The sequence below is a fragment of the Quercus robur genome, chromosome 2 (genome assembly GCF_932294415.1).
Source record: "Quercus robur chromosome 2, dhQueRobu3.1, whole genome shotgun sequence".
NCBI lineage: Eukaryota > Viridiplantae > Streptophyta > Magnoliopsida > Fagales > Fagaceae > Quercus > Quercus robur.
Genome location: NC_065535.1, coordinates 92,025,844 through 92,038,162, shown reverse-complemented (window position 1 = coordinate 92,038,162; position 12,319 = coordinate 92,025,844). Strand labels below are relative to the sequence as shown.

Genomic DNA, 12,319 nt, shown 5'->3' with positions numbered 1-12,319 from the left:
GGTTTTGTCCAAAACTCTTTTAAGTAGTTGGTTTCCCCATAGGCTTGAGTCCGAGGACCATACAATGTCTTGGTTCTGTCCAAAACTCTTTTAAGTAGTTGGTTTCCCCATAGGCTTGAGTCCGAGGACCATACAATACCCTGATTCTGTCCAAAACTCTTTTAAGTAGTTGGTTTCCCCATAGGCTTGAGTCCGAGGACCATACAATGCCCTGGTTCTGTCCAAAACTCTTTTAAGTAGTTGGTTTCCCCATACAATGCCCTGGTTCTGTCCAAAACTCTTTTAAGTAATTGGTTTCCCCATAGGCTTGAGTCCAAGGACCATACAATGCCCTGGTTCTGTCCAAAACTCTTTTAAGTAGTTAGTTTCCCCATAGGCTTGAGTTCGAGGACCATACAATGCCCTGGTTCTGTCCAAAACTCTTTTAAGTAGTTGGTTTCCCCATAGGCTTGAGTCCGAGGACCATACAATGCCTTGGTTCTGTCCAAAACTCTTTTAAGTAGTTGGTTTCCCCATAGGCTTGAGTCCGAGGACCATACAATGCCTTGGTTCTGTCCAAAACTCTTTTAAGTAGTTGGTTTCCCCATAGGCTTGAGTCCGAGGACCCTACAATGTCTTGATTTTGTCCAAAACTCTTGAGTCCGAGAACCATACAATGCCTTGGTTCTGTCCAAAACTCTTTTAAGTAGTTGGTTTCCCCATAGGCTTGAGTCCGAGGACCATACAATGTCTTGGTTCTATCCAAAACTCTTTTAAGTAGTTGGTTTCCCCATAGGCTTGAGTCCGAGGATCATACAATGCCTTGGTTCTGTCCAAAACTCTTTTAAGTAGTTGGTTTCCCCACAGGCTTGAGTCCGAGAATCATACAATGCCCTGGTTCTGTCCAAAACTCTTTTAAGTAGTTGGTTTCCCCATAGGCTTGAGTCTGAGGACCATACAATGCATTGGTTCTGTCCAAAACTCTTTTAAGTAGTTGGTTTCCCCATAGGCTTGAGTTCGAGGACCATACAATGCCTTGGTTCTGTCCAAAACTCTTTTAAGTAGTTGGTTTCCCCATAGGCTTGAGTTCGAGGACCATACAATGCCTTGGTTCTGTCCAAAACTCTTTTAAGTAGTTGGTTTCCCCATAGGCTTGAGTCCGAGGACCATACAATGCCTTGATTCTGTCCAAAACTTATAATCTTTTTTTTTTTTTTTTTTTTTTTTTTTTTTTAAGTTTCGAGGATTAGCCCCTCGACCAAGGTGTGGGGCATTAACTTGATGTTGGAAGCCCCTAGAACTGCCCGTGCCATTGACACTGCGAGGTGTAACCCCTAGCGAAAATTTATGTCAGGACAACAACAGCGTATTGCTGGAAATAGAGGAGCTTTCGCAGACCCTTGTTTGACAGAGGCTTGATTCCGCCACCACCTGTGCCAACGCGCAAGCCTTTCCCACAAACGGCGTCAATTGTAAGGACACAATTTGTAGCGACCCAAAAAAGATATTGGGTTCGTACATTTAAGGGTCCTAACAATATCATTTGTAGAGCGTGGGCTTGAAAGGTTAGGCCTGGGTCACCGAACAGCGATCAGCCATGGTGTCTATGGAAATTTGCATGAAGGTGAACCTGACGAGTTTAGCGAGACCGTCTTCTGGTGGCGACATGAATGGTTCCGGTCTTTAGACCTCGTCCGAGGAGCTTCCTCCCCTTCTTTCTCCTTTCAGACTTCCTCTTTTATACTAGCATTTACCCCCCTTCTAGTGTCCACATGTAAGCTCCACTTTTTGGGGTTGAAACTTGTCCTATCAGCCCATACCTGGAGTGGTTGGGAGTGGTTGTAAAAGCTGAATAGCATGATGAAAGGCATGGACTTGTCAGACGCAGAGTTCTTTATTGTTGTATTAGTAGCTTTTTCACTTGGCCTGCTCCTGCACTGAGCTCATCCCTTCCTTTAGGCGTTCTATGGGGTGCTGAGCATAAGATCGTCCTTGGCCATATTCTTGGGCATTTTTTGGGCTTTCATTGTGCGTACTCGGCAATAACTCTCCTCGGCTTAGGCCTTGGGCCCTAATGTAAAGTGGGCCGGGGCCACAAATTCTCCTGCCCCACAATTATATATAAGCAATTAAGTTAAAAAGTTAAAAAAGAAAAAGATTGTTGCCATGCAGACTCTTGAATCTTTGGAAAGTTTTCTTGATACCTATCATTCTACTGATTTATTAGGCATATTAGCCAAAGAAAATTCAAATTATCCAAAAGAAAAAGGAATAGCATTTGCAGAATAGTATGTGCCGACATTGGCATATATATATATACAAAAAATAACTCATGCCCGTGGTCATATTCAATGTGTCATTTTACATATTAAAGCCTAATTAAGCATCTTGCTTTTAAGTTTCACAACAAAAACAAAAAAATAAAATAGCATCTTGCTTTCATTAGTACCTTTAGCTCTGTATTGTCATTAAGGTATCTGTAATAGAAGAGTGATTGATTTAAATGGCTCTTAAAATCTAAACCTCACCTTGTTACAAATGACAAATCATAATGATTGTTCAGTGAATGATTATTACAAGAAAAAGGAACTTTTTTTTCCTCCACATACAATTGACTTTTCCAGTTGCTTGACCTTTCCCGGTCCTTTCTCAATCAAAGAGTTGTTAAAGTGTAACGATATGTGTATAGCATCAATGTAGAGTCTAATCAGAAATGGCAATTGAAGGCATGTATATCCACAAAAAACATTCTCATATAGAGATTGATTTAGTGATGGGTTTGCTACATATATATATCTATATGCCTTTACATTTATGCATTTACAATGTAACATACTAATATGTTAAATGAAAGTGGCAAATACATTTTCATCAAGTTCCTAGTTCTTTAGCTCTAAGAAATTCCTGTTGACCCAGTGTCATGTGGAGAAGAGAAGGAACTGTCACATTCATATTCTAGATCCTCAAATCCCCAGAACTCTTCCTGTTCTTCTTCCTTAGCTATCTTCCACCTCTCTGTGTCCACCTCACCTGCATCCTCCATTACTTCCAATACCTGTCAATTAGGGTCAAAATCATAAACATCACTGCAAATTTCAGTATAATATCAGTTTAACAAGTCTAGAAACAACAATTTTCACAATCTTTTATATGATTATTAAGTTGATAAGTTGTGATTGGTGCAAATAAAAGTTATATTAATGGTAAATATATGTGAAAGTGATATTACTCCGCTCATAATCTGTCACATCAGTTTGTAAGAAGAATTATAAAAGTTGTTTTTCAATATTAGTTGGAACTCAAATAGTTCAATTTAAAACTATAAACAAACAAAAAAATGGAGGCTGGAGGCTGGTAGTACTTCACAAAATATAAGAGCTATTTTAAAAAAAAAAAATTATAACTATCATCAACTTTTGATTAAAACACAAAAATACAAACTTTTGGAGCCGCAAATGTTCAATAATTGCTTCATGTGCCCACTAGCTCAATCAATTTTAGGTTTCTTTCAGCATTTTGTTGGGTAAAATGTATGTTTCTGCATGTCTCCTGGCTCCTAGTTTTATTGGGTTTGACATGATGAGCACATTTGTATAAGATGAAAGTATTTTCCCAACCATATAATTAAAAAATATATAGGAAAAAGGCCATTTAAGTTGACATAACTTAAAATCAGAAATCGTTTATTCCAATAATGAATCAAAACAGGCCCACTTTCGCAATCATTTGCAATTTAACATAGTCCTCTAATCACATGGGAGTGCCATAATAATATATATATTGTCTGCTTTAGGTTCTAGAATTAACACTTAGGTTAGGTATGATAGAAAATTTGATTAATAATTGAGATTGTATCAAAAACCCCAATGCCTCTCCACCAACAACTAAATTTAAATTAGGAAAAAGAAACATATCTAAGTTCACTTTGCATTCCTGGCTGGTGACAAGGATGTGCAATATTATCACAGGAAAATCACCACAGTTTGATAAATGACAGCTAAATATTATATAAAATTAAGGCATTTTATGACTTTAATATAATTAATTGATAAGTCACTTGGCCAGTCAACTAAAAGGTCACTATTAGATTTAGGAACAAAGTTTATTAAGAAAGAGATGCATGTCCTAAGGATCCTCTATTAAAAAATTAGTTCAGTGAGGAAATTAGGGGTATTGGTGTTGAGGGTAAACGCCCTAATGAAATGTACAAGATGATATCATTTGAAGAAAATGTTGAACCCTTAAGGGAGATCACTATCAGGAAAAATTAATTAATTTCAAAAACTTGTAGGCAGGTAAACTATATAGCATATGCTCCAGCAAGTACAAAGACAAAAATTGCAGGCCTTTCATAAGCATATGGAACATGTTCTGCCATGTATGTCATATGCACATGTATGAACCTTTTCTAAAGTCTTGAAATTGTCTCAAAAATATTAAAATTAGTGTTGGTAGTTAAATACTGTGTACAGGACAAACAATGCCGCATCAGTTAAAAATCATGTTTTGAAAATACAAGTTCACAACTATAACTGAAATCGATTTTTATGCGTACAGGTGTGTGCAATAAGGCGTGTGTAACAAGATTTAGCCTTTTACAATTGTGCAAAAAGATATCTTATGCATTTGATATGTGCATCTTTCCTCTCACAGCCTGTAAATCTCATACAATTGTGGGGTTTATACATTGTGAGAGAGATAATGCATGTATCTGACGCATAAAATACTTATCATCGTTGTGGTGATAATATGATATAACTATTTTGTTTTTAAAAAGGCAATCTTGACTTATAGTGAAGTAATGGTAAATTTAGTAATTTACCAACTACCAAGCATCGAAGTACCTCTTCAGTGCATTTATTAAAACTGATCAATATATGGTAAGTAATTGAAGTACATCATGGCTTTTTTAGCTACCTCACTCATGGTTGGGCGCCACATTGAAGATGAGCGAATGCAAAGAGAGGCTGCAAAGGCAAGTCTTTTTTGCTGTGTTACATCAAAGGCCCCTCCAAGCCTTGGATCTATTAGCTTTTCAACATCCCCTTGGTTCAAAATTGGCTTGGCCTATTAAATTCAAAATCAACAATCAATAAAAACAAAACAATCAACATAAACTAAATATTGCTAAATCTCTTATACTTAGTCTAAGAAATCTTACTCCAGAAGAAACCCAAAATGTGATTTTCCCTATGAAAGATGGCGATTTTTCTAATAAAAAAAACATGGTGACAATTTTCTAAAGGTTGTTATTACCCAGCTGTGTAAGCTTTGGTGAGAACTATCTACTGGCCTCCTGCCTGAGATAATCTCCAAAAGGAAAACTCCAAATGCAAACACATCTGTCTTCTCATCCACAATCCCATGTAAATAGTACTCAGGAGCTAAGTGCCTGCATAATATACAACATTTATTATACATGTAAGATCATTTCCTACAATTACTAACTTATATCTTAGATTGCAAAACTGTGTATGGTTTATCCACCAAAAAAAAAAAAAAAATTACCCAAATGTTCCTTCTATAGGAGCTATTGAATGATGAGTCCACTGAGATGGAAGCCATTTTGCTAGACCAAAATCAGATATCTGTAACATACAGAAGAATAAATATCCAATTCAACACACAAAAAAAAAAAAAAAAAAAAAAGCCACTAGATTGATCAAGAAAAGGCAAACTGGACTATGCTTAAATATGATAAATTGCCAATTATCATAACAATTTAATCTGATAAGTAAGTGTGATTTTAATCATTTAACCATTATTCTAATAAAATGTGTACCTGTGGTTCAAACTCTGTGGTCAATAAAATGTTTGAGGCCTTGATGTCCCTGTGAATTATCCTTCTTTGGCAGCCCTTGTGCAAGTAATGGAGACCTCTAGCCGTCCCAATGACTATCTTATACCTTGTTTTCCAATCAACCGGTGGCAAATTTTCATCTACAATGAATATTTTCAAAGTATAAGATACAGAAATAAACACCAAAACGAAACAAAGCAACTGATTATAGTCTTATATACCATGCAGGATAGATGCAACTGAGCCTTTTGAGGAGAAGTAGAAAATGAGGTAAAGCCCATTCTCAATGCAACAGCCTAAGAGAGATAGTACATTTGGGTGACACACATGACCAATGGTTCCAATTTCTGTCAAAAACTCCTTCTCTTTCCTTTCATCATTAGAAGCTTTTGTCAGCCTCTTCACTGCAATTACTTCACCATCTCTCAGAGTTCCCCTGTATACCTCCGCATAGCCTCCTCTGCCAACTAAATTCTCTGACACCCACATAAAAATATAAACATATAAGTTTCATGAAAAATTTAATACTTAGTTATGACCATAAAATTATTTAGAAAAACAAAACAAAACCTGAGCTAAAACCATTGGTGGCATCAAAGATTTCTTCAAAGGAGAAGCATTTCCAAGTGGGTCTATGAGCTGGTTCTGGTACTAAAGCATTAATCTTGAGGATATCTTTGTTTTGTTCTACAATAGAGCCATCTGGGTTCGGAATTTCTCCTTCTAAACTGCGACGCTTCAATGAGAAGAGGCGCTTCAAGCTGTTGGTCCGAATATATTTCATTGTTGTACTGAAAACTCTGTTTCATGCAGAGCACAAAGAAAAGAAAGAACACAGAAATATGTCCAGCTGAGACGCAACAAAAACTGAAACCTCTCGACTCTTATCTCTATTGGACAAAAAAATACACGTATAGGCTTTAGACTTTAGAGGCAGAGATAAGAGTCAAAGGATTTTTGAATATTTTTTTTTGTAGTACTATTATTGGTTTAAGGAAGTGGGTGTGCTTGTTTGTGCGCAGGAGTTGGAGAGGAATTAAGGTTGTGTGTTTGTGCAGTGAATGATAATTGCATATAGAAGGGTCCCTTAGAGGGACTTAAATGCTTTGTACAATTCACCAAGAGGATGACCCAACCTGTACACGGTGGTGTATTTATGCTGTTTCACTTAAAAGTGCAACAAAAAAACTGACACGGACAGACGAGAAATTTGATCTGAGAGATGGAAAAGACTGGGAATGCCCTATGTGTTGCGCTCTGGTGGCCAAAAGAGGGTGTATACACTTAGCTTTCTCACAACATGTGGGATTCACACTTGTTGTAAGAGAGTTAGGTGTATAAACCCAAAATATGATATACTCTCTCACTCTAATGGGGTGAAATATGTGTCTATAACACTGTCTTCCAAGGTTACAATCCTCGAAAACCTGACAAATGGGTTGGTTTAGGTGGATTTGGGTTCAATTTGGTCAAATTTGAGTAAAAAATTTTGTCGGATAAAAATTAGTTGTCTTGTAAAACTTATAACCCTTACACAATATTTGACAAGCCAGATCAATTTGGCATGTCCTTCTAATTAATACAAATAAGAGAATTTAAAAAAAAAAAACAAACAAAAAAACAAAAAGAATAACAATCCAACATAAAAGTTAAATAATACATAAATTTTTTAGTTTTAGTTCAAAGTTTATTAGTCTAATAATTTCATAAAAGAATAAAAGAAAAATTGAATGTCATTATCAAATATCAACCTTAATTGCGCTTGTTGTAAACTTGTACTAGTAAATAAAATATGAAATAAAGTCAATACAATAATAACTAACATCCTAAAATTTGCCCAAATAGATATAATTATATATGGTAGGGTTAGGCTTGAACCACGTAGAATAGCTTTTGTTTAGCCCAAATAACTTTAAAAATATTTGAAATACAGTATTATCTCATAGAAGAATTCGGTTTTTTATTTTTTTATTTTTTAGATAGTAACTAACATTCTAAAATTTGCCCAAATGGATATAATTATGGTAGGGTTAGGCTTGAACCACGTAGAATAGTTTTTGTTTAGCCCAAATAACTTTATAAATATTTGAAATACAGTATCATCTCATAGAAGAATTCGTTTTTTATTTTATTTTATCTTTTTAGATAGTTAGATAATGGGGAGGCAAAGGTGATATTCGAACCTTAGCTATGGAGCACCAAAAAAAAAAAAAAAAAAAAAACCTATTACCACGGGTCAGGGACAGAGGGAAACTTGGATCCCCCCTATTCTCTTTTTTTAATAATTAATATATACATAGGCACTAATATAATTTTAGCAATTTTGATTTATAAAATCACACTTTGCCCCCTTAAGGTTATCATTGATTCTTTTACAAGTACTACTCTAGCCACAAACTTTTTTATAACATTTTTACAAACTGTTGTGGCAATAAAATTTTATTAGTTTGCATTTAAACTCATCACTTATATCACATTTATACTTACTAATAACCACTCACCACATTAATAATTTGTAAAAAAAATGTTTGTAATTTTAGCATTTTCCTCCTTTTAAAAGCCAGATCTCAAATCTCCAGCAGCTTCTCCAAATTTTTATACTATTTGGAGAATGAACAGTGACATTTAACTTTTACCTACTCACTTTTTCAAATACACTTTCCAACGGATTCTCTATCTCATTTAAATATTATTTCTTTATTCATTGTTTATTCTTTTTTTAATCACCATTTATTCTTTTTTTAACAACCATATTTTTTAATGAGAAGTGTTATATTCACAACATTTTACGCAATATTTTCACAACAAAATTTATGTGGAAAGTTGTTACTAGTTATAATTTGAACCCACTATTGAAATTATTTTTTTACTTGCCAATATTAACTAATAATAATCTGTTACTTAAAATTTATTGTGAAAATATTGTGATGGTATTTTTCAATTATGATTTTTTTTTATATTATTTTTCTTCCTTTCATTTCATTTTCATCCATTCACGTTTCATTTCTTTTTTTCTTTTTCTTGCTTTTCTCCTCCACACAAGTGTCCAGCCCCCTTCTTTTATTTTCTTTTTCACCGCAAGAACATTCCAACAACTCATTTGCTTCACATCAGAGAGAGAGAGAGAGAGAGAGAGAGAGAGAGAGAGGGCTACTCATCCACCGCCCCACCGCCGGTGGAGATCGAGGTCGCCAAAAGGACAAAGCCAGTGGAGATCGGCATTCACCACGCGGCACTACCACGTCCGCCGCCCCACCACCGCTCGTCCTCCCCACCACCAAGTTGGGTTAGATTGGCGTTCTTTATATATATATATATATATATATATATATATATATATTTGCTTGTTCTAATTCAACTTTATTTTAAGAATTGGATTTTGTTTTGTGTTTTGTGTTTGGATTATGTGAGAAACGGAGAGAATGAGAGAAAAAAAGAAATCTAGAGGAGAGAGAAAGAATTGATATAATAGTAGCTGGGATAATTTTTTAAGCAAAAAAATTGATTTGAAGTTGCTACAGTATTCTCTAAATTTAGAGAAGTACTGTAGCAACTTCAAAAATTTTTTTTGGAGAATCTGTGCGTTTAGAGAATCCGCTGAAGCATGAACAGTAGCATTTGGTGTTCCAAAAATAGATATACAATAACTGTTGGAGATGCTCTTAATTGCGCTTGTTGTAAACTTGTACTAGTAATTAAAATATGAAATAAAGTCAAAACAATAATAACTAACATTCTAAAATTTTCCCAAATAGATATAATATATATATGGTAGGGTTAGCCTTGAACCACGTAGAATAGCTTTTGTTTAGCCCAAATAACTTTAAAAATATTTGAAATACAGTATTATCTCATAGAAGAATTCGGTTTTTTTTTTTTTTTTTTTTTTAGATAGTAACTAACATTCTAAAATTTGCCCAAATGGATATAATTATGGTAGGGTTTGGCTTGAACCACGTAGAATAGTTTTTGTTTAGCCCAAATAACTTTATAAATATTTGAAATACAGTATCATCTCATAGAAGAATTCGTTTTTTATTTTATTTTATCTTTTTAGATAGTTAGATAATGGGGAGGCAAAGGTGATATTCGAACCTTAGCTATGGAGCACCAAAAAAAAAAAAAAAAAAAAACTATTACCACGGGTCAGGGACAGGGGGAGACTTGGATCCCCCTATTTTCCTTTTTTAATAATTAATATATACATAGGCACCAATATAATTTTAGCAATTTTGATCTATAAAATCACACTTTGCCCCCCTTAAGGTTATCATTGATTTTTTTACAAGTACTACTCTAGCCACAAACTTTTCTATAACATTTTTATAAACTGTTGTGGTAGTAAAATTTTATTAGTTTGCATTTGAGCTCATCATTTATATCACATTTATACTTACTAATAACCACTCACCACATTAATAATTTGTAAAAAAAAAGTTTGTAATTTTAGTATTTTTCTCCTTTTAAAGGCCAGATCTCAAATCTAAAGCAAAATAAACAAGCCCAAAAAAATTATTTAACAACAAAAATTACCAATAGTAAAGCTAAAAACAATTAAACTCAATCAACCAATTTTACCCAAAACTAACAACCTGGCCCTTTAAAAAATTTTAACAAAATAATTTTGTCCATACCCGGATGCACACATAACACACACACACCAAAAAAAAAAAAAAAAAAAAACCATTAGCTTTTAAGCAACCAAGCTGGAGGCCAGCCGCCACACGCAACTAACAGCAAAACTTCCTTATAGAAGACACTTAATACTAAAAACCTTCCTAACTTATGCATTAAACAAGTGGATTGTGCAAGGAAGTTGACTCCTCATTTAGTATTGTAAATAAATTGTGTAATTTTTCAAATATATATATATATATATATAAACAAATCATAAATGTAACAAGTTAGAGATATTCTTATTAAAAATTTGAGCCTTTGCTTGGAACTTATTGTTCTAGACTTTTTAAAAAAAAAAAAAAAAATTGCTGCTATAACATTTGTTGTGCTTCAATATGTTAATGGTTAGAATCAAGTTTGAAGGGGGTAATTGAGCCCGAAGTTCATACCAATAGATCACCCATTAATTGACTACTACCGTTATGTTTCCCTTTTTATAAAAGTAGTTAGATCATAGAGCAATTGGATATAGAATAATTTTAGAATTAATATTATTATACTTTGTTCAAAACTATTATCTCTATTATCATAATAAAAGAAGAAGAAACTAATAAAAATTTTAATGAGCAATAAACTATTAAAGTCTAAATTCACTTGCTTGAATATCATGATGTCATATAAAAAAAATAGTTTGAAATTAAGAGAGAGAGCCTATGGAGAAGTTCATTTTTTAAAGGTTCAATTTTTTTATTGAGGTGACTTGTTTTAACTGGTGCATAATAAAACAATGTCAATGATGGGCAGTGTGAAAGTGATGTTTTTACAATTACAACTTATCACCTTAATAAGTTATGAAACATATGTATCTAGCATTGCTCATAAATTTTAATACTAGTATTTTTTTTTCTTTTTTTTAGCTGAGGAAACTTATTTATTTAAAAGGGAGCACGTAGTATTGAAAACAAATCTTATGTCCTAAATGCTTCACCAATCACAACTTACTATGTGTTTCATTTTTTTTTCCAATTTAAAATTTGGTTATTTCATAAGAAAATTTAAACAAATATATCGCAAACTATGATTGGTGAAGCATAAAATAAAACATAAAAAATGGGAAAGAGGAAAGAGGAAAGATAATTTGTATTCAGCAATGTCATTGGAAAATTTTAATAGTTCAACACACTGCGTTGTTAGCTCAAGACTACCCTAGCAATCTAGCACTCTTTATAACGAAAATGAAACCACCCTCTAGTGAAGGATAACATGATCAATCATCAATATCATATATAAAAACAGAGTTATCATGGGAGAAAGCACGAGATTCTGCCACATGACACTTTATGAGAGTATATTTACATTTAGCCTTCTAATTAATTTCTTCCCATTGTATTCCAAACAATGGGCTGATGTTTTAAATTAGCCAAACAACTAATATATCTTTATTACTTTAAATTCTTTAGATAGATTCAATGGATAACTTTTCAGCTTTATCTTTTCTACGTACAAACTAAGTTCAATGTAGAATCGCACGAGTCTAATTCAATGGATTGGATGATAAGATTATTTGTTTTTACACATTTGTCTAGTCAAGCATAAAGAGCAATCTCCTCAAGAGTTTTCCTTCAAGAACTAAGTCCAGTGTAAATTTTCAAGAGTTAGGTTCAATGGATTAAGTAATATGATTATTTGTATCTACACATTTGTCCAATCAAGCATAAATAGCATTCTCCTTAAGAGTTGTCATTCAAGATAAATTTTGATGGAGTGATTTTTAAAGAACAAAGCAGAAACAAGGGTTTTGATTCAAGATGATAATGAGTCGCTCATTGTAGCATTGAATTGCAAAGAGAGAGCAATTCGGATTCGAAGGAGGCAAAACAAGTAGAGATTGTCCAAGCTATTAATTTTGCAATTGAGATTGGT

General features: G+C 33.7%; 1 protein-coding gene across 1 annotated transcript; it reads right to left on the bottom strand.

Annotated features, from left to right (window-relative positions):
* Positions 1–2,712: 2,712 nt before the first annotated feature.
* Positions 2,713–7,248, bottom strand: LOC126715831 (probable receptor-like serine/threonine-protein kinase At5g57670). Its single transcript, XM_050416637.1, has 7 exons — positions 6,350–7,248; positions 6,001–6,255; positions 5,762–5,919; positions 5,488–5,567; positions 5,236–5,371; positions 4,897–5,046; positions 2,713–3,034 (listed from the first exon to the last, which is right to left on the bottom strand). The coding sequence occupies exons 1-7, from the start codon at positions 6,561–6,563 to the stop codon at positions 2,873–2,875; spliced, it is 1,155 nt and encodes a 384-aa protein (XP_050272594.1). The 5' UTR covers positions 6,564–7,248; the 3' UTR covers positions 2,713–2,872.
* Between the last annotated feature and the right edge of the window lie 5,071 nt (positions 7,249–12,319).

Excerpts from the sequence above, each read along its gene's own strand:
- LOC126715831 (XM_050416637.1), bottom strand. The coding sequence starts at position 6,563 with ATGAAATATATTCGGACCAACAGCTTGAAGCGCCTCTTCTCATTGAAG. Across the intron at positions 5,568-5,761 it reads CCACAGAGTTTGAACCACAG|ATATCTGATTTTGGTCTAGC; the intron begins GTACACATTTTA and ends TGTATGTTACAG. Across the intron at positions 3,035-4,896 it reads GGCGCCCAACCATGAGTGAG|GTATTGGAAGTAATGGAGGA; the intron begins GTAGCTAAAAAA and ends CCTAATTGACAG.